At 39.1% G+C, this 22,937-nt stretch overlaps 1 protein-coding gene across 15 annotated transcripts in view; it reads left to right on the top strand.

Annotated features, from left to right (window-relative positions):
* The window catches only part of LOC5570893 (dual specificity tyrosine-phosphorylation-regulated kinase 2), a 414,629-nt gene that overhangs the window by 252,284 nt on the left and 139,408 nt on the right, over positions 1–22,937 (top strand). For 2 of the 15 annotated variants that reach the window (XM_021844973.1, XM_021844971.1), the window contains exons 2-3: positions 4,174–4,397; positions 19,894–21,077. The exons of 10 other annotated variants lie outside the window; for them this stretch is intronic. In XM_021844973.1, coding sequence (XP_021700665.1) covers positions 21,060–21,077 — 18 coding nt within the window. In that variant the 5' untranslated portion in view covers positions 4,174–4,397; positions 19,894–21,059. Of the gene's footprint in view, positions 1–4,173; positions 4,398–19,893; positions 21,078–22,937 lie in introns of those variants that run through there. 3 more of the 15 variants (XR_002500512.1, XM_021844975.1, XM_021844974.1) reach the window with 2 other exon arrangements.

The following is a 22,937-nucleotide window of genomic DNA, read 5'->3' as shown; positions in this document are numbered from 1 at the left end:
CATACTTACCAGCAGCTTTATTACTCTTGAGCTAGTGAATGGCATTCAAATTCAGAGACGCACTAGGGTAGAAGTACCAATTATGGATATAGTACCAATTATGGCAATAGTGGGGACAAAAAGAGATTTTTCTTATTGTTTCACTAGACTATAATGGCTTATATTCACAGGAATGATTAAACTATTTGTTTTTGATGGTAACTAAACCTTGAAAAGAACACTCGTGCAATAAGCTTCAAAAAATGAACATTTGAAAATTTTGCCTCACATATATGTCACCTTCTTAGCAGTTGGCTAAGGGACCTCCGTTACGAAATGTATGTTTTCATCCGGATAAACTGTTTCAACCGATGAATGTATGTTACCTAGTGAGAACAAATGAATAAATTTAGCTGGTATGCAATCAATTCTACTGTTTTAAGTTGGAAATCGTGTTATTTCCACTATGTCGATAACTGGTACAAAGAGTGTATGAGAGCCCAATTATGGCAATACTCTGGAGGCGGTTTGTTTACATTTTTTGATCAGTAAAATAAAAGAAGTAAAGCTATTTTACGGGTGACTTCCACGACGGGACGGTTCGGTAAGGCATTATCTTCATGTTTTGTACTCAATTACTAAGATTTTTCAATCACACGTTCGAAAACGTTCGCGAGCGGAAGATGCTAATTTCATGATAGAGAGGGATTTTCAGCGACACTCGATTTTTGAATTTTTCCTCTTTTTTCGTTAAAAATTGGCACTGGAAAGGTAATGTGAGATCATTAATGCTGTTTTGTATCATAATTTGCATTTACACTACATTTTGACTTCTTTTTCGAAAATTAATTTCCTCCCATGAACCCATTGCAAAAAAATGATTTAACATCTATTTAACCCAAAATTTTTGGAAAATTTTATGAGCGATATCTTCATTACATATTAGCGTTGCATTATCATTCGCTCTTTATGGCGTTTGAGTTCATTTCGTGCAAATATTCGATAGTCCATAATTGGTACACTTTTATGTCGAATGCTAGGAACGCTATTGCCATAATTGGTACAAAGACATCGCTTTTTAAAATCCATTTTTAGAAGCTTAAAGTCAATTTAGTACTAAAACTGTTTAAATCAACAGATTCACAAGGCTTTAAACTAGTAATTGACACCAACAAGTCATGCTTGCGTTTTAGAAACGCGGTTACAACTTGATTGTTATTACTACTGTTGACATATTGCATCCATAATTGGTACACCTACCCTATTCAAGAAGGAAACGTTAGGAGTTTTTGACCTCCGTTTACTTAATTATCTTTGGAAGTGTATATAAAACAGTGTATGAAGGAGAGGAATGAACTACAAGCTTGCGCAACTAAGCTACAAACTGGCGACCTAAGTATCCAAAAATCGGTAAGGCTGGTAGGGTACAATGGCTGAGGCATGCTGTAAGCATGCTGGACAACAAAATCAAACTACAAATGGCGGACGTGGAAAATTAAAAGTTGTACCTTTCAACTTCCTTAGCCGAGTGGATAGAGTCTGCGGCTACAAAGCAAAGCCATGCTGAAGGTGTCTGGGTTTGATTCCCGGTTGGCCCTGGATCTTTTCCTAATGGAAATTTCCTTGCCTTCCCTGGGCATAACGCATGATCGTACCTGCCACAATATATACTACCGTCGATGGGGGTGACAATGGGTCTAGGGGGTGAGATTGGGTCAAAACGGAAAAATATGATTTATGAAATATTTCAGCTAATAACGCTGATATTACTAAAATTAATAATTCATATTTTAGGGAACATATTATTACACGTAATTCATCACAATATACATTTTTAGAAACAGTAGTTTTTGTTTACTACATCAATAAACTAGTATGTTGAAACTAGTTAAAATGTACAACATTAAATTTCTCCTGTGCAAAATATCACGCATGTACTTTAACCTCTACCGTTATATTAGTAGAAGGTTGAAGGTCTTTTCATTACACTTCACACGTATTTTCCAGAATATATAGGATTTTTCCACAGAAATAACATTTTTTTCGGTACGGTGTCAAAAACATCAAAAATGGGGGTGAGATTGGGTCAAGCAAGAACGATTGTAAATTAAATTGCAAGTCCACTTTTTTGACATTTTACGGTGCCGAGTGTTTTCTTTTCTCATTAATATGTGTTTATTATTTCTTAATACAGCATCTCTGAAACATCAAACAAGTCTACTTGAGTAGACCGTGCATTGAATAACAATGCAACGCATTTTGACAACTTCTCAAACCAGCAACTGTGTTTCGTGCGCAGCAACATCGTAAAATTTTATCAGATGGATTTATTTTTTGGAATTAAATTATTTATCAGAATTTTCATGTTATAGAAACATATCACGGAAGTTCAAATGAGTTGGATCGCTGAAATATTGGGATTATGACGTCAACATCTGCCTGAAATGTCTTGATCGACGAATGTCGCATCGAAATTTAACTATTTGCCAAGGTTTAAAATAATCACTGTTCCAGTACACCTTCGGGGAAAGTGAACAGGCTTTATGGCAATGGGGATGAGACTTTGAAGACAATTTGAGGGGAAAACTAGAAAATTTATGTAACCTTGACGATAAATGTTGGGTTTACATATTTTTTCTCATAGATCTTCTATTTTTTGGTATAATCGTTCTTTTAAGTAGGTTTATCATACCTGTGAAATATCTTTGATATATTTTTATCTTGCAACGATGCAAAATCGTATTTTATCAATATTTTTCAGCTGTGAATAGCTTTGCAATCATATTCTCAAAAAAAAAAGTTATTTCAATTACAGTGACCCAATGTCACCCCTTCTATGGGGTAAGATTGGGTCATTTTTCATTCACTTGTGGTGCAGCTGTGAATTAATATTTTACTTCAATTTTTTGTACAGTTGTTAATGTACCATCAAAGTACATACACACCAAATTTGAAGTTTATTGGAGTTAAATTGCGATAGTTATTCAACAAATAAATCGTACATATCCATTTTTGACCCATTCTCACCCCCAACGACGGTAGTGCGGAAATGGAAACATTAGCAAAGAAAGCTCTCAGTTAATAGCTGTGAACGTGCTCATTGAACACTAATCTGAGGAGCAGGTTTCGTCTCAGTGAGGACGTTATGACAAGAAGAAGAAGAACCTTTCAACTTTTTCAGAAGGAAGGCGTTATTTTTAAACAGTGCACAAGGCATTTCGAATGATTAACATTTAGAAGTCAAAAACGTTTTCTTGCTTAAAAATCTGATGTAGATGATTCAAAAGAAAGTAGCGAATGATGGAAACAAAGCACATACTGTTTTAACTCATATTACGGACACTTAAGGCCTATTTGAAGAATAAGCCATCTCAAAGCATATACATTAATTTTTTTTTTTTAATGATGCCTCAGCGTTATCATGCTATCAAAACACTTACCTTGCTTTGATTCGAAATTCGGACAGCTCGTTAAAAGCAATGTTGGAAAAGTAAAATTATTAATTAAACACTACCAGTGGTTAGAAAAACGTCAAAACTAGTTGAGCATTGTAAATTTCCATGGATTGCTGTGGAAAAAGCTTATTAAAACGAATCTACAAATTGGGAGCTTTAAAAGCGCCAATTTTGAAACATTTCAATTGAAACCTTTCTCATACAAAGTCGAGTGTCCGGAATTTGAATCAGAACGGTATGTAGTATGTAACGCATTAAGTGCATAGCCGTCTCATTAGTCCTATTCCTAAAGTAGAGATACTTCCTTAATACTATCATTTTCATTCCAATGCGGAACCTGTTTAGCTTATCAGCTGTTGAATTTCTCGGCGTAATTTGTTTGAACAGTGGAGAAATAAACAAACAACACACCGAACTGTGATTACAACTTGCAACAGCTCAACAGCTGATTTCCATCGATGCTGGGTTATAGAACCAGGAAATGTGTACCAATTAGAGACGACCGTACATGCAATTACCCATAGCTTGTTCTGACAACCGAAAGCATTACGCCTTCTATGTAGCTCATTACAGCAAATACCGACTCGCAGCACAGGCATTGAACTCAAATCCAAACATTTTCCATGTTTCCTCATTTCATGGTGCTCCCTCTCACTCTCCCATCGCTCATTTGCTCATCCGCTCGCTAGTGCGCTCGTTCAATTCTCACCGTTTCTCCGTTTCCCTATTTTCCCAACAGATTCGAGCACAAATTAGCTAGAATATGTACATTTCATGCTCCAGCCAGACAAACAGCTCGCACGTGTGACCTCCCACCCAAAGACCGTCCGCCGTCGGCTCCACTCGCCGCCGCCCCCCACAGAGAGCGATTGCAGGAACCGGTTCGACAACGGACTCTTTGTAGGTGCTGCTATTGCTGATGCGGCGATACTCTACAGGGGTTAGACAGAAAGGTTGAGATAGGTAAAATTGTTGTAAAGAATCAAACATGCCTAACTTCTTTGGAAATTTTTGAAATTTGATGCGGAAAATTTTGTCAAACAAAATGGCTCTATTGGACATGGTGACTGCCTAGCAAAAGGTTTCCGTGAAGTACCGTAAAATCTGGTGAAATTGATCGCAATGTCACACGATTTCATTTTTTACTAATAGAGCACAAGTAATTAAAACAACATATAGCAAATGAACGTTGTTTGCCGTAACTAACACACGAAGTTTATTTTTATGTAAAAGAAAATTAATTTCTATGAAAATAATGTAAAATTCCTTAATCGTATTCGGTGTGGTAATGACAGACATCTATAAACTTTTAGTTGTACCAAGGATTTAGACATGGCATTAACCTGAAAGTTTGGAAGGATGCAGGAAATATAGCCCTAAAAAAGTTTATCATCGAAATTCGTACCAATTTGCTCAGTTTGTTCAAATTGTTATATTTTCGTAAGATATCTAGAAATTCCTTTGATATTTGCCTTCATTTAGGTGATTTGCGCGGTGTTTTTGAATTTGAAATGATTATATTTTCATGAATATTGCATTGTAAAGAATTTAGCAAGCATATTTGGATTCAGGGAGTCCAAATTTAGCATGAACAGTCGTTTTCAAACCTAACAATAATCGTTTTGACAAATGATCCCCCGATTATTTATTTTAGAGATGATTTTCATAACAGAAATCACATCTATTTGCAAATTTCGGTACATGAGCCAATGGGTCTCACCGTCGTACTTGTTTTCCTGCATTCAGTTGTTTGACATTGTCAACATTATAGATTTGATTTCTGAGAACACGAACTCTGTTTACGCGCGCTGTCATAATGCTAGCAAAAAAAAAACGTTTATGTTTTTGAAGATTTAAACTTTTTTTTTCAGTTTAGGCAGCGTTTCTAAATAAATGAAGTTGAACATAATTCCGAAACCCGTGATTTTTATCCATAGTGTATTTTTGTATACAAAATCTCATCTCTATTGAATTTTCAACACCTTTTCTAAGACATTTACACTGCCCATAACTGCATATTAGTAACATTCGACAAAAGTAGGCATTGAGTAAATGGAATACCAAGTGTGCATCTTATTGCAGTATGGGAGGAAACTAAAATTTCAAAAAATTAGTAGGAACTCATAAGTGCTTATTTGAGGCTGATATTTTGTACAACTCATATCGCGTACTAGGTGAATAGTCAGAAAATAATTCTGATAGAAATTTCATTACTATTACATTACGAGGCTCATTTATAATCTCAGTGTGACTGTTATGCGGCCCAGATAGCCGTAGCGGTAAACGCGCAGCTATTCAGCAAGACCAAGCTGAGGGTCGTGGGTTCGAATCCCACCGGTCGAGGATCTTTTCGGGTTGGAAATTTTCTCGACTTCCCAGGGCATAGAGTATCTTCGTACCTGCCACACGATATACGCATGCAAAAATGGTCATTGGCATAGTAAGCTCTCAGTTAATAACTGTGGAAGTGCTCATAAGAACACTAAGCTGAGAAGCAGGCTCTGTCCCAGTGGGGACGTAACGCCAGAAAAGAAGAAGAAGAAGTGACTGTTATGCGGTTATAATTACCAATATGACAAAACAACATGGTATTTTTTTCGAATTTTCTAGAACAATTTCACAGATTTCAGTAAGTTGATCGAAAGTGTTTATCATTTGATGATTCTCCATGGTATTAACTCCAATTTGTCAAAAATGTCGAATGTGACTGTTATGCAGTTATGGGCAGTACAGGAACCACACAGAAACTGGGGACGGATCTGGTGTAATGATTAGAACACACGCCTCTCACACCGAGGGCCTGGGATCGAATCCCACTCCCGAGATAGTCACTTCTGACGTAATGGTTATAGTGACGACGTTCTTCGTAAGGGAATTAAAGCCATTATTGTTCCCGAGATGAACTAACCGAGAATCCAAAATTTCGTTAAACAAATTAAAAACCACAGGACCAACCTCCATGTAACTCTGTTTAAAAATTCTGCAGGGTTTTTATTTCTCAATTGGTTTGTTGAAAAACTATCACAGATAATTACTCATCAATTTCTTAAAACATACTGCTAGAAATGTATTCCGTCAAGGAATTCTATATTCAAATGCTTTAAAAAATTATTGCCTTCTTTAAAATAATTGAAGTTTAACATCTTTTATCTCTGTTTCCCTAGCATATTTCTGCTAAAATTATGTTTAATTTCCTTCGTATGTCAGAAATAATCCCAATTCTTGCTTTCAGATATAGTCGAAACTCTCTTCTTGTTCAAACTTTTTACGCTCCTTTTTAAACGCTGCGAAAATTTCAACCAACGCGCTCTGGATATGCTGGAAATATATGTCTGACGCTATTTTGGAATCAAAGATGGCGACTTCCGATTTGTGAAGATCATCTTAAACCCATGCAAAATTATTATTCCTTTACTGGGACCGATAAGTATTTTTGGGTTTTTGAGTAGATGATGCAAATTGATGTATGATGCCATTTTAAAATCTAAGTTGGCGACTCCCTGTTTGTGAAAACTACTTGAAACCCATGCAATATGGGTATTTTTGGAACGGTACCGATAAGTAATAATTGACAAAATTCGATGTCTGACGCCATTTTGAAATATAAAACGGCTGCCGTATTGTTGAAATTGCTTAAAATCCATGGAATATCGATTACCGGTATCTACTCATCGGCCCTGTTCCTAAAATAACCATACAGCATTGGTTTTAAATGATTTTCATAAACCGGAAGTCGCCATCTTGCATTCCAAAGTGGTGTCAGACATCGACTCCTGCTACAACATGTCGGTTTCATTCCATAAATACCCAAAGTTGCACTCCGTGATTGAACAATCGAAGTTGCACAGACCAGTTACCATTCCCATTGTGCACAAATCGAGGGCTCAAAGTTTAAAAGTCAAGAACGGGGCCGGCCATGCCCAATGCGGTCATCGGAGAAGGGTAGGAATGTTGGTTAGACAACCATTGTGACTAGAGACCGAGAATCTACCTCTGCACCTCCACAATTATCATGGGAAGATTATTGGGTTACCCAGACAACCAGAATGTACGTATAATCAAATCACCTTTTGCGTTATGCGATGTTTATATGTGCAAAGTTTCACGTATAAGATGTCGCGAAAAGGCCTTATGCGTACAAAAGTGAAGGCGATATATGTACATATTTTATATGATGAAACATAACATGCAGTGCGAGTGTGTAGATTTTCTTGCGAATTAGTTTGTACTCTTATGCGACTTAATTTGTGATAACAAAGTTTATTTGACAGCTGCTACGGATTGATCCGAATTACTTTGTAAAAGTATACGGGACGAAACGGAATGCACGTATTAACTCATAAAATAGCGTTTTGTGCGAGGAAACTCATCAATCAAACGATTTGATTCACCATGTAGTGCGGAAGTGATGCAGTTTGTTCAAATAAACGATTTTGTTCGCATACTGCTATGCGACTTCTGGTTGTCTGGGTAGTGGGATAAGGTAAAGATCTGAGAGTTCACGCCTAACTGGACTCACGATATTATTCGATAAACGCATTGTACGCCGAACAAGGGTTCATCGCACGCTTTCACTAGAGCAAGCGATGCGATCAAAAGATCAAACACTAGAAAAACGATCCGCAATCTGCAGGTTCATCGACGCGTAACACGATTGATTCTGCTCACATCCCCCGCCCTTGCAGTAACAAACGAACCAAGAAAGGATCAAACACTACTCCGAATTGAGGAGGGTTGACTGTAGTTGCAAAACTCGATTTTTTTCAGCCCTCATCGTATTTATCCAATTCGATGATACTCGTTGGATAAATGTACGACTCGTACAGATAAGAATATCAATAAAATATTATCATATATTTTCCACTAGTTGCATACACAACAATTGTTTTTTATCATGGAATATTCAAAAATAAAATCATAATTTAAAATTATATAAAACCTCATTTTTGGTGTTTTTTTTTTTGACAGGAAACAGATGTTTGAGCAAGTTTCATAATGGAGAAATTTTGAATAAAAAAGTTTTTTCTATGAATATTTTTTGGTCGATTTTCAAAGTTTCGGGTTTTATCAAAATAAAAACGATTTTAAGAAACTGGAAAAAATTCAAAGCACATTGAATTTCTTTCTAGAAGTAGAAATTTTTGAGTTTTTTTTCAGGTTTAATGGAAAGGTCTATCAACTAAACAATAAAATTGGGCATTTTTATAAGTAATTCGCGAGTCTCCATAAGCCTAAGGTTTTCAAAAGTATATATCTCTCTGATTTATTTGTCTTGATGGATAAGCACAAATAACTAATGAAAATGACAAATTTTATTATTTAATTCATTAAACTCAAACATTTCAAGAGGACTCGCGGGGGTATACATCCATGCGTAGTATCAATTCAATATTTTTTTCAATCACGTCGGCTGTGATACAGTAGTACCTGTGAACGTCACAAATTTTCTTGCTTCCATCAGTATCAGATCTATATTCCATGTTGAAGGACAGAACAGGTAAGACATTAGCTGACTGTGCTGCCTCTTCTACGAATGATAAACGATCCGATCCCAGTACAGAATCGCCAGCCTGTGTCGGAGCGGTATTGCACAACGGATGTTGTGTCAGACACTATGTCATGGAGAGACTGAGATGTTTGATTGACGCTGAAAAGTACTGAAAAGTACTACTTTTCGATAACCAAAAGAGTGCTGGAAAGTAGCACTTTTCAGCACGGTTTCTTTTGTTGTGATAACCAGATTTTTATGTTGTTGATGTAAAGTTAGTAGATATGCAACAGAATTGCAAAAACATGTTGAAGATTTAGGGGCCTATTTTGTAAATCGAGCAGATTCATGTGACTCGTCTGTATTCATTGTCGATCAAAGCAAGCATGCATATTTCAGATGTCACTCATCGTCTCCCATAGTAATCCAGTCACATAGAGTGACAACTGTCGAAAAACTCGAGTGACAGAGCTGAGTCGAGCGAATTTTTCGGTCGACAGTGACTTCAGTCGAGTCGTTTTGATCGACTCGACTTATAAAATATAATATAAAATATTATTCGCTCGACTCAGCTCTGTCACTCGAGTTTTTCGACAGTTGTCACTCTATGTGACTGGATTAATATGGGAGTCGACGGGTGACATCTGAAATATGCATGCTTGCTTTGATCGACAATGAATACAGACGAGTCACATAAATCTGCTCGATTTACAAAATAGGCCCCTTAATATAAATCGAAAATTATCCACACGATTTTAGTTTTTTCGACTCATTCCGGATGGGATTCGTCTTTTTTCTCACTATGATATTTTTGCAAGAATAGAATTGGTAGCAAATTGAGTAAATTTCCAGGAAATTTAAATTAGGTTTTTGATCTCTGTTGTCAGAAACAAACTTCGCACTAATCCTGATAGCGACTTTATTGTAATTTGCTTCAAGCTGAAAATATTTCTTCATAATTATTTATGCCTTGTACAATATTGAGCTACTTACATTTAATAGTGCGCTATTATGGAAAACACGTTAGGTAACAATCCAGTTTTTATCGAAGCAATCTGCTAGGATCATTATAGAAATATAATACATCTTAAGCATACATTTAGTTTTAAATTTTTACCTACCGTTTTGTAGGATGATTGATTTTAGTTCAATAATTCGGTTGATAAAGGCGCATAGCTCTTCCTGTAGAAGATTCATTACATAAGGATTACATAATTCAATAATTTTGGTCAATGTATAACCTACCAACTCGTTAAGCCTATTTATAACTAATTTAAGACACTTCTAGTGCTTTTTGGAAAAATATCTTATCTGTAATTTTAGAAGCAAATGTTAGCTTTTAAGCAATTCAATTTAATAATAAGAATTTTACTTTTGAATAGAAATATAAAATAATTTTAGAATGTTGGATAGCACATGAGCACAATAGTTTCCAAATCAAAACATTGGTGATTGAATTTTCTCTGTATTAAATCTGTCTGTCTGTTCAGTAGCGCTCCTAGCGTTGATGGAGAGAATTTGTTGTGAAGGTGTAGCGGGCAAGGTTGCTAGTGCCACGGTCGTAGCAACATCCCCCTCCCCGTGAGGATCCCCCTCACTGCATCCAACTACGTCGAGCACTGCCAACTTGGAAACAGGTCGTCGAAACAATCCACCAGATGTTTGAACTATCGCTTGCCTAACTCGACCATCTTTGCCCGCTGTAACCTCTAGAACACGACCACGTAGCCAGCCATTTCTTCTGGTCTCATCAATCACGATCACCAGATCTCCGATTTTAATAGGTTTCACTTCGTTGAACCACTTCGTACGTTTGGTAAGTGTAGGCAGATATTCCAGAACCCAACGTCTCCAGAAGTGGTTAGTGCGTCGCTGTATCAAATCCCAAGACGCGGTAATTCTGCTCGCAGATTCTTGTATAGCTATTGTTGGTTGTTTTATTCCGGACGAGCTTCCCATGATGAAGTGGTTTGGCGTTAGTGCTTCCTGTTCAGCCGAGTTGAGCGGTAAGTAGGTAAGTGGTCGCGAGTTAACAATGGCCTCGGCTTCCACTAAGACGGTCTGTAACCCTTCATTATCGAGTTTGTTATCTTGCGGAAGGCTTGCCATGGCTTTCTTTACTGAGCGTACCATACGCTCCCACGAACCGCCCATGTGAGGACAGGACGGAGGAGTGAAAATCCACTTTGTCTCCGTATTAGTGAAAGTCGTCGCCACATCTTGTTCGATGAGATGAATTTGGTCTCTTAGAACGCGATTCGCTCCAATAAAGTTCCGTCCATTGTCGGAATATATTTCTTTCGGTGAACCCCTGCGTCCAATAAAACGACGGAGGCAGGCAATGCAGGACTTCGTCGAAAGATCATGCGCCAGCTCCAAGTGCACGGCACGGACTGTTAGGCACGTAATCAAGCACACCCATCGCTTAGCTACGGATCGATTCACTTTGACCAAGATTGGCCCAAAATAGTCGACGCCGATATAGGTGAATGGGCGTATTCCTGGAGATAAACGTGCTTGTGGGAGAGGACCCATTCTTGGAATTGAAGGCTTGGCTTTGTACACCTTGCACCATTGACACTGTTGCTCTACTTTTCTTACTAGGGTGCGCAATTGAGCAATATAGTATCGCTGACGTAATTCGTTGACCACTGTTTCAGAGTTTCCGTGTAGGGATCTTCTGTGGTAGTCATTCACGATAAGGCTGGTAACATGATGTTTTCTGGGTAGTATAACTGGATACTTCACGTCTTCAGCTACTCTTTGAGCTTCCGTAATGCGACTGTCGATTCGAAGAACTCCGTTGTCATCAAGCATTGGAGTTAAACTCCAAAGAGGGCTTGACTTCTCAAGCTCTAACCTGTCGCCGACTTTCTTGGTCTTGTTTTTGAAGAGAATCGCAATCTCATCCGGATAGACTTCTGATTGCACTAGTCTCCAAAGTAGAATTTCTGCTGCTTTCAATTCTTCGTGAGTCAATGTTTCGCTAGATTTCTTTTCCACAGCGTTTCGAAGATTCACAAAACGAACTATATACGCCGTGGCTCGAAGCAATCGATTCCAATTGGAAAATCGAATGTATTCTATTGGTGTGCGCAGAACATTGGCTTCTTGATGTAGGTAACATGCTCTCAGTTCTTCATCCGTGGCCGTGATATTCTTCTTCGATTTCGGCCATTCCTTTTCCGGTAACTGCAGAAATGTTGGGCCGTTGAACCAACGGCTTTCAGCGCTAAGCCTTGCTCCGTCATTCCACTTGGTAGCTTCATCTGAAACATTCTGTTTGCTGGGAACGTATCGCCAATCGTTTACATTGGTCGAGAGCAAGATTTCTCCAACGCGACAGGCTACGAACGGGCGATATTTTCTATGTTCAGATCGAATCCAAGCCAGGGTGACTTCTGAGTCAGACCAATAGACTACTCGGTTGATTTTGACGGAGTGATTTTCACGGACGAACAGAAACAACCGGGCTCCCAAAAGTGCGGCCATTAGCTCCATCCGTGGAATAGAAACATAACGCAACGGGGCAACCTTTGTTTTAGCTGTCACTAAAGCGCATTTCCCTGTGCCATCTTGCTCAACTATACGGAAGTACACCATAGCAGCATAAGCTGCTTCGCTAGCGTCGACAAAAACATGAGCCTCTAATGAAAGGTACAATTCGGCCCCCGCATTCTGAAAGTAGCACCTAGGAATCCGAATGTCATTGACTTCATCTAATAGTCCAATCCATTTCCTCCACGCTTCGTAAGTGATTTCATCGATAAAGTCATCCCATTTTATGCCACTGCGCCAAATGTTCTGCATCATGATCTTCCCATGTACTAGAATGCACGCCAACAGCCCCAACGGATCAAACAGGCTCATGACACATTTCAGTACTTGACGCTTGGTTGGTTTTGTTTCCGTTTCAATTAGCCCTGCAATTTCGTCCTTGAAGGTTGTAGAAAAACATAGAATGTCTTCTCCAGTACTCCACAACATTCCTAGAACACGTTCTGTATCGTCCTTCAATGATAAATCCTTCGTTTCTTTCCTCGGTTGGTCACCAAGATGCTCCAATACCGCTTTTTCATTCGACGACCAATTTCGGATTTCAAATCCTCCTTGTGCGTGAATCCATTTTACCTTGCTTGATACCGTCCTTGCTTCCTCGATTGTCTCAAAACTGTCGAGGTAGTCATCGACGTAGTGCCTTTTTATTATGGCATCTGCTGCCCTTGGACACTTATCTCCAAATTCCTGTGCGTTTTGATTTTTTACAAATTGAGCCGACGTAGGAGAGCTAGTGGCTCCGAAAGTCAACACGTCCATAATGTAGACGCTAGGCTCAACTGACGGGTTACTGCGGAACAGAAAGCATTGAGATGGCCGATCTCGCTCAATAACTCTCGTCTGGTGGAACATTTCCTTGATGTCTCCACTGACGGCTACTGGGTATTGACGAAAAAGAAACTGAACCGATACCAGCGATACGAGAAGGTCTGGACCTGGCAGTAATAGTGAGTTCAGCGAGATTCCATCCACTTTTGCTGCTGCGTCCCAGATTAGCCGCACTTTTCCAGGTTTCTTTGGATTGAAAACTGCTCCTAGTGGGAGGTACCAGATCCGTCTGGGGTCCGCCCTGGAAAGTTCGTCTTCCGTTGCCAGGTGAGCAAAACCCTTCGCTTGATATTCCTGAATTTGACGATGAATGTTTTCTTTTAGTTCGGGATTCTTCTCCATGCGTCTCTCCAGACACTGCAGACGGCGCAAAGCCATCGGAAAACTATCAGGCAGCTCGACGAAATCAGTCTTCCATAAAAGACCAGTTTCGAAACGGTTTCCTATCCTGCGGGTGGTGTCCTCCATGATCTTTCGTGCTCTTGCGTCCGCATCGGATTCCATAATACTTCGACGCACTACTCCACAGTCTTCAACGTTGAAATAATCTTTGACTAGCTGTTCTAGTCTTGCTTCAGAATCACACTCACATACGTGATAGTTGAAATCTTCACTTTGTCGTTCTCTATCCAGGCTGCCATACAGGCACCATCCCAAACGAGTTTTGGTCGCTATTATGCCGCTTTTTCCTTTCCTGATCTTCAATGGTACCGCTAACTGCAAGTTTCGAAGGCCTACGAGTATCTTGGGGGTGCCGTTCTTGTAATCATGGACAGGGAGGCCCCTAAGGTGTGGATGATCCTTTTGGAGTTCCTCAAAACATATCGTCTGAGTAGGCAGATTCAAACTTTCCACCGTACGTACGTTCACCAAATGGAATCGATTCTTTTGATCTATCCCGGATACTTCAAGTGACACTATCTGTGACTCATCCTCATTCCTTGTCATATTAGCTGTCCATTTGAGGCAAAGTGGCACGTTTGGTCCTTCCACCCCAAGTTCTTCGACTAAACTGCGTTCAACGAGTGTTGCAGAAGAACCTTCATCCAAGAAAGCGAACGCAGTAACAGACTTTGTGGCCCCATGGATTGTTATGGGAATGATGCGAAAAAGAATGGATTGCTCATGATGATGATGTGCGTGATCTTCTACTCGTGAAACCCCAGCCGACTTCTTGGAAGCTTCTCCATCGTTTTTGTGCAACAAGTGATGATGACGGAATTGACAACCGTCGATTCCACAGCGATTCGAATTTCGGCATGGGCGACGTCCGTGAGGATTAAGACAACTTCTGCAAATCTTCAAGACCTGGACATTTTTCCATCGTTCTTCTACCTGAAGTTGTTGGAACTTCAAACAATCTTTAAGACGATGATTCACTTTCCCGCAAAATAGGCATACTTTCTCGCGTTCTTCTTTTTCCTTCACAGCATGACCAGCTGTTGAGCTCTCGGCGTGAGCATGAACAAAACTTTTGTCTTTGTTCCGCGGTTTCTCGTTCTTTACTGTGCTTTGTCCGCCGGCAAATACAACCACTTTGCTGACCGATTCGACTATTGCTGACATAAAGTTGCTGAAATTCTGCAGGCTAGCCTCAGGGTAGAATGACAGATGCTGGGCCCACTGGAGTTTAATATTGGCTGGTAATTTTTCAACCAGTTCTTGTAGTAGAGCCGGGTTCAGTAGGTGAGCTTGCTGTCCCGCTGCAATAAGATGTTGCGTCAAGTTTCTAACGGACATTCCGAAATCAATCAACGTGTCCAGTCTCTCGGACTTTGGTACTGAAGTCTCGCGCACAGTTCGAATCAGCTTGTTGATAATAACCTCCGGGCGGCCATAGAGCGTTTGGAGAGTATTCATAACGTCGGGTACAGAGTCGGGTGACAAAAGGTAATATCGCACGGACTTTAAGGCGTTTCCTTTAAGGCAGCGTTGCAAGCGGGCAAGATTTTCAACGTTGTTGAACCCACAAGCAGTCGTGGAATTTGTAAAGCTGCTGAAGAAAATCGGCCATTCTTCTGGATCGCCTGTGAATTCAGGTAAGTCACGTGGCATCACCTGCCGTGCTGCGAGGTGTTCTGGTGACGGTCGACGCTGAACCTCATTTGGTGGTGCGGCCGAGAAATTCGGAGGTGCCTGAAACGTATGTAACTGTTCGAAGGAAACTGGGGCATTGCCAGGAGCATCATAGTGGGCATGGTGTGTCATCGATGGTCGGCATGGAATCGATCCAGGAGGGAAAATAGTTGATGAGGCTTGCAGGGTACGCGGCTGTTCGTCTGTCACCCGCTCAGATAAGATTGGATTTGAGTGCGCGTGATACGTTCGCGTCTGCTCGAACGAAATAAGCTTATCTGCCGAACGATTTGGCAATACATTCTGCCGCGATTGGTTCAGCGAGACTGTCGTTGGGAGCGACTTCTCAAACGATCGTTGTATTTCGTTGATTTGTCCTGCTTCCTTTGCTTTAGGGATCGCACCTTTAAATGTGCTTCGCGCAGGAAGTCCAAGAGGAGTAGAGTGATTTCGTTGTTGAACTTGAATCCGGAATCTTTGCAACTGTGTTTCAAGCGCCTGTATTTGGGCGAGCGTCGGTTCCGACTGCTGTTGGCATTGTTCCAGCTGTTGCTGTAGCTGCTGGAATTCAGTTTGCACTTCTTGCTCGGCTTTCTCCATTTCGTGGGGAGTAGGATTTTTACGTCGCCCGTATTGGATCGAGGGATCGTTTCCTCCTACGGCGCCATGTATATCTTGCTCATCATTTGCTTGGTTGTTGGTGTAGGATTGCATCGAACGTGGAAAAGCAGTAAGCGCTGCTGCGGGATGTGAAGACTGGTCGACTTGTTGTTGTATTACGGGGGCATGCTGATTAATCCACGTGGATACCTGCTTATCTCGTGACTCAATCTCGAGTATGCGGTTTCTGACACTGCGATTATCTTCCTCTTCCGCTATAGTCTCCTCCAGATCAAATTTCTCCTGCGAGTGCTTCTTCTGAAGTTCCAGTTGCTTCTTCTCCAACTCCAACTGTTTTCTCTCTAATTCTTGCTGTTCGGCTAGCCGTTTCATCTGGAGAATCGCTCTGCGACTTGATGTAGTCGATCGCACTGATTGTGGTATTGTGGGAACAGGAAGACAATTCCTGCAAGTCCATTCCTGTTCCTTAACGGAATCGCTAACTCCCGCGCATGTATAATGCCACCACAAACTGCATTTATCGCAAGCAACGATATTGTCCGCTGAATCCGGTCGCTTACAAGCGACACAACTGTACCCCGGACGAGGGGTTGGGGTAGCGGTATGTCTTTCCATGTCGATATTAAATCTTGAAGTTTGTTGTCAGAAACAAACTTCGCACTAATCCTGATAGCGACTTTATTGTAATTTGCTTCAAGCTGAAAATATTTCTTCATAATTATTTATGCCTTGTACAATATTGAGCTACTTACATTTAATAGTGCGCTATTATGGAAAACACGTTAGGTAACAATCCAGTTTTTATCGAAGCAATCTGCTAGGATCATTATAGAAATATAATACATCTTAAGCATACATTTAGTTTTAAATTTTTACCTACCGTTTTGTAGGATGATTGATTTTAGTTCAATAATTCGGTTGATAAAGGCGCATAGCTCTTCCTGTAGAAGATTCATTACATAAGGATTACATAATTCAATAATTTTGGTCAATGTATAACCTACCAACTCGTTAAGCCTATTTATAACTAATTTAAGACACTTCTAGTGCTTTTTGGAAAAATATCTTATCTGTAATTTTAGAAGCAAATGTTAGCTTTTAAGCAATTCAATTTAATAATAAGAATTTTACTTTTGAATAGAAATATAAAATAATTTTAGAATGTTGGATAGCACATGAGCACAATAGTTTCCAAATCAAAACATTGGTGATTGAATTTTCTCTGTATTAAATCTGTCTGTCTGTTCAGTAGCGCTCCTAGCGTTGATGGAGAGAATTTGTTGTGAAGGTGTAGCGGGCAAGGTTGCTAGTGCCACGGTCGTAGCAACAATCTCCAAATATTATCGAACATCCTTGCATGTATTTGTTCTGAGCTAGAAACATATAAAATCCCACTTCTCACATACTAACTGATACGAAAAGGCTCAGAATTTTTTTGTGCGATTGTTATGCGATAAGATTTGAGTTTTAGTTCCAATGTGATAAAAAAAACTTGGTATTTTTCGTGTTTTCTAGAACAAACCTGCAAATTTCACAAGGGATGCTGAAAGTACTTATGGTTTAGTGACCATACGGAGGATCAACTCAATATCGACAAAAAAGCGAATTTTATTAATATGCAGTAATAAACAGTTCACTGCATACCGTTTTGATTCATATTACGGACACTTAAGACCTCAGTAAAGAACAGGTCATCCAAAAACATGTAAAAAAATCATTTTGTATGATTTATCTACTTAATCCAGCCTCCAACACTTAACTTTTGAATGATGAGTGAGAACTTTTGAATCCTTTCGTGTGAAATCTTTCTCATACAAAGAAAAGTGTCCAGAATTTAAAGCTTTTTATAATACGAATCAAAACGGAATTGTAAATGTCTCTCCAAATTCATGAAACTGTATTTACAACAAAATTTTGATAAATCTCATATTTCGAATAGTCTCCTTTGACATTAGTACATGAGTTCATAGGGGTATTAAGTGTCACCTTACTTTTTAAAACGCCTAAATAGACAGGCTTATGAAAGAACTAAACGTTGAGTACTTTTAGCGCAATCTAGAATTTTTTCGTAATGTTTTATATTGCAAAACATATTTACTTAAAAGCTTGTGCAGAGATTTCTTCAATTTATGATTTCCCACCAAAGTTTCAACCTCGTCAAGAAAAAGGAATCAAGTCTCTGCAGTCCCTTAAGGATAACATTACAAACATCCTAGTGATATTCTTAAAACTAATTATTGTATAATACATTAGAAACAATAATTTCAAATTTTGGGACGGCTCTGTTTCAAGCAACTGCAAATTTTGATAATGCTGCTGAAAAAACGGAATCGGTTGTATGTATATATGTAATGTGATTTAGAGTCACCACCAATGCAGGTCTTGCCATGTCGTACGGCTCCTCCTAATTGATATTCATATTTCCGTCTGGTGGTTTGACTTTCAGGCGCTCGCCGCGGGAGAAGAATGAATGATTTTTCTCCTTGGTTCGGGCATGGTATCCACGACTTTCTCATCCAGCCCACGAATGCTGCTGAAAAAACGGAATTGTGCCTTTTCTAAGTTAATTAATGGAATCTGAAGCTGTTTTCAAACTTTAACAGGGTGAGCAAATTTCCAAGAAATTCTTGCTGAACTTTTTTAAACAATCTAAGTAACAATGACAGTTTCTCTTCTTTTTCGTTTTGTTTTTTTTTTCATAATAGTGCAATACTGAAGCTTTCGTTAAGTTTTTCATTCATTTTTCTTAATGTTAGATACCGTAATTTCGGGTGAAATTGATCACTTTTCACGGTTTTTCTTGTCTGATTTCTATAATGTTGACAACGCCAAACAACTGAATGCAGAAAAACAAGTATGAAGGTGAGCCTCATTGACTCAAGTACCGACATTTTCTAACAAATGTAATTTTAGTGCTAAAAAATATGTCTAAAATAAAAAATCGGGAGATCTCATTTCGGGGTGAAATTGATCACTTATCAATGCGATTATTGTTAGTTTTCAAAATAACTGTACATAATGAATTTGAACTCCCTGAATCCGAATATGCTTGCCAAATTCTTAACAATACAATATATATAGAAATAATGCATGTTTAAATTTCAAGAATAACGCAGAAAACACCTAAATGTATGCAATTTCCTAAGAAATTTCCTGATATCTAACAGAAATTCAATTATTTTAACCAAATCAATGAATTGGTACGAGTTTTGGTTATGAAATCTAGTTTAGGGATGTATCTTAAGTATCCTAACAAGCTTTCAGGATTATACCATGTCCAAATCCTTGTCTAGAACTAGAAGTTTATTGATGTTTGTCAATACTGCACCGTACAAGATTTTGAAATGTTACATTATTTTCATAGAAATGAACATTTTTGAACGCAAAAAACTTCACAACACACAATTTGGACATACTTACGACAAACAACGTTCATTCACTGTGGGTTACATTGATATTTGTGCTCCATTAGAATTAAATAAAATCGAGTGACACAGTGATCAATTTCACCCTACTGATCAATTTCACCCGAATTTACGGTAGTTTGTTTTGAAAAGTTCAGCGAGAAATTATGTTTTCTCCACAGTAATTCGACATTTATAACATTTTTTAAAACGTAGTTATTTTTAACGACCTTTTTTATCAATATTAACGTACTCTTCAGGAAAGCATAGAATATTCTTGTCGTTTTCTGTTTAATTGAATAGACATTAAGTGTCAACTCATATTCCGGGATACGGGAAGTCCCGATATATGTCAAATTCCGGAATGGACTCTCTATTAATGACGCATCAATTTTAAAGGAAGTTATGCATGTTTGAATTTCGTCCAAATTCCGCCCATCTCAACCTTTTTGTCTAACCCCTGTATCTGCTCTCATACTCATAGAGTGCAACAAACGGCGCAGCACTTGAACTCCGTGGAGCCAAACAGCCCGCAACCAGTCAGGGTTTGGGTTGGCAGGGTGGCAGAAGCGCTGAACTGCTGCAGAGCGTCCACAACGGTGACGTAGACGACAACCACAGCGTAGAGAGCGAGAAAGAGTGAATCAAGAACTCGAACGCCAGTCTTGGGAGCGAACAGCTTCGCTCGACCGCCTCTTCTTAGTCAGCCCCCAGCCGTTAACGGAGTCGTGTGTGGTGCACGGCTGATTAGTACAAGTCCACCGTCGTTCCGAGATAGAACCGAGTTTTCTTTTAGTCGCAGCGAGACGGTTGGACGTGACGTTCTGTTTTTTCGGAGTTCTCGCGCGTTGAACCGTACTGCAGCGTTTCCGCGGAAAGTTTCTCGCGTAGTGTTGGATTGATTTATAGTTATTTCTTCTACGGCGGAGCAGCAAATCTGGGTGAAAGAAGAAAAAGCAATCAATTAACCTCTGGAGAAAAGTATCGTGTAGAACGAAATGTGGAAAAAGCTCCGGTAATCAATTGATCTAGAAAACAAGATCAACCAAAGTGTATACGAAGCGTGTAGAATCGAGAAAAAGTGAGGAAAATATAAAGAAGCATAGAGCATAGAATCACCGTTGCTGATGCTAATAAGAAGATGAAAGCGCAATCATAGTTCAAGAGAAGTGTAACAGCTAAGCAAGAGACTGAGAAAGCGAGCCCAAATAATTGCATCGCTGCTCGTGTGTGTTTGATAAGTCCCAAGTGGTGAATCGTGTTCAGAAAAAAATCCTATTTGCAAGCAGCAAGCAATTTGTTGCGGGTGGAATTGCTACCAGTGAATTACACAAGAAGGTTTTCCACAGAAGCGGGCATGCCAAGAGCAGTGTGCAACAGAAGAAATCCCAAGAAAAATTAAATGTGCTCAATTTGCTGCGTAATCAGTGGCATACATAACTTCGGCTGCCAGCAGCATCTTTGCCGTTGCAGTAGACTCATCAGCTGTGCTAAGCGAAGTACCCTTAAGCCAAGCCTCGGTTAAGAGATTCTACACGACGCCGTCACAGACAGGTTTGATTGAAACTGCACCCTAGTTTAGACGAGCTAGCACTATTGTAGAAGCCAGAACCAACCTTCCCACATTAAAGCTGCCGTAAAGCTGCAATCATGTTGGATCGTGGACCAGTAAGTACTATTATTGCTTCGAGTCGTCGTAAGTTTTTTTTTCTCTTCTGCATTTTGTGATACCTACACACGTGCTGGGTGTCTCGGGTTGGTTGTGCGATTTGCATTGCTATGTGCAGGCCGCTTCTGATGCGATTCTGATTGGATTGAAAGTTGTGTAACTCTCGGATGGATTTATTTATTAGGTGACTCAGCTAGCGAAGGCTGTGAAATGACTGTTGAATGTGGCGTGGAAGACCTTCGGAATTTAATTGACACGTTTACAACACTTGTTTTGCTGATTCGGAAGAATCGATATTGTTATTTTGTCATTTTCACTATGATTCAAGGATGAAATCAGTTTTGGTAAAATCTGAATATTGACCCTTTGGAAGGGCCTCGATAGCTGTAGCGGTGCAGTTATTCAACAAGAACATGCTAAGATGTGTGGATTCGAATCCCACTGGTGAAAGATTTTTCCGAAATTCTTGACTTTCCAGGAAAGAGAGTAGCTTCCTACTTGCCACAATTTATTCAAATGCCATAATGGTTAACATTACATCAGTTAATGACGCGAAGGTACAGAGCTGTGATACAAGTTATACTTTGGGACCCAAATCGCCTTACCCAAGTAGCACGCGAAACATCTTTCAAAGAGAGCAAAGCATATGTAACTTCTTTAGTTCTAGTTCCATTGCATATTAATATCGAAAGCTCATAAAGTTTCATTGCTGTTCCAATGAACTTATATTTTACCCCGTGAATAACGTTTACAATTATTGAAATGACTAGATTTGCTGCAAATGTTCTTTGCAAACAGCAATGAAATTAAGTTTATCAAGATGTGCTCAGGTACTTTTCGGACAACTCTTGCAACTTCTTCCAAAATGCCATTATTAATGTTGTGTTTCAAATAACTTTCATTTATAGCATCCGCAACTTGAGTTTCGCAACGAAAACATGTTCTAGTAAAGTAATTGGCAAAAGCTTTTATTTCTGGGCAATGTGCTCGCTTTTATAATGCCTTGGCGAAGCAATTGTTGGAAGAGCTTTAAAATGTATGATCTTAAGGTCGTAAGTGCGATTCCTGTTCATTTTTTTTCTCTCAAGTATTTTGCAACAAATAAGCAATATTACTATAACAAAAATATGTTGCAAACATACTTCACTTCTTGCTCAACGTTGCAATTGCTGTTCTCTGAAATTATGTATCATATTCTCAACAGTTTGTAACTATGATTAATTTCGAGAGGTATTTTTATTCTTGAGTTGAAGCAAACTATGATGCTTGGGTAGTGATAAACGACCAGATTTCCAACAAGTCCAAGCTCAAGATAGCGATTTCGGATTTTGGTCCAGTTGATGACCTTCTTGAGTTGAAATTTCCGTTCCTTCTCGTGTTATAAAGTATCGTCGTGCTCGCCACACGATCCACATATGTAGGACGAAAATTACATAATAATAGTGAAATTAATCACTGAAAAGCCTTCATAGAACCAAAAGCTAAACATCAGCCTTAATTTAAGTTTGTGGCGTGGCATTAGAAAATAGAAAAAGAAAATGTTTTTGTCACATTTTACAGATGAATCAATATGACCCGATCACACGATAGAGGACACAATTATCAAATGATTGTTCACTCGAAGGAGGTTACAGTATGATTGCACTACTGCAGCTTTGTACACTTAAGTGTCAGTGTTCATTCCACATTGCAATTTTAAAATCTTCTTCAGCTCGTTGGCGTTTCAGTTTCACGATTTCATAAGAGCTAATTGTTTTTTCGTTGCAAGGTATGTAATCATCTACAATTTCAACAGCAACTTAAATCATAAATTTACTTGCTTATTTGTGTAAAAACAAAGAACAAAGGTTCAAACATTG

The sequence above is a fragment of the Aedes aegypti genome, chromosome 2, assembly GCF_002204515.2.
Source record: "Aedes aegypti strain LVP_AGWG chromosome 2, AaegL5.0 Primary Assembly, whole genome shotgun sequence".
Taxonomy (NCBI): Eukaryota; Metazoa; Arthropoda; class Insecta; order Diptera; family Culicidae; genus Aedes; species Aedes aegypti.
The sequence above is the reverse complement of the archived record's forward strand: the minus strand, read 5'-3'. Positions and strand labels throughout refer to the sequence as shown.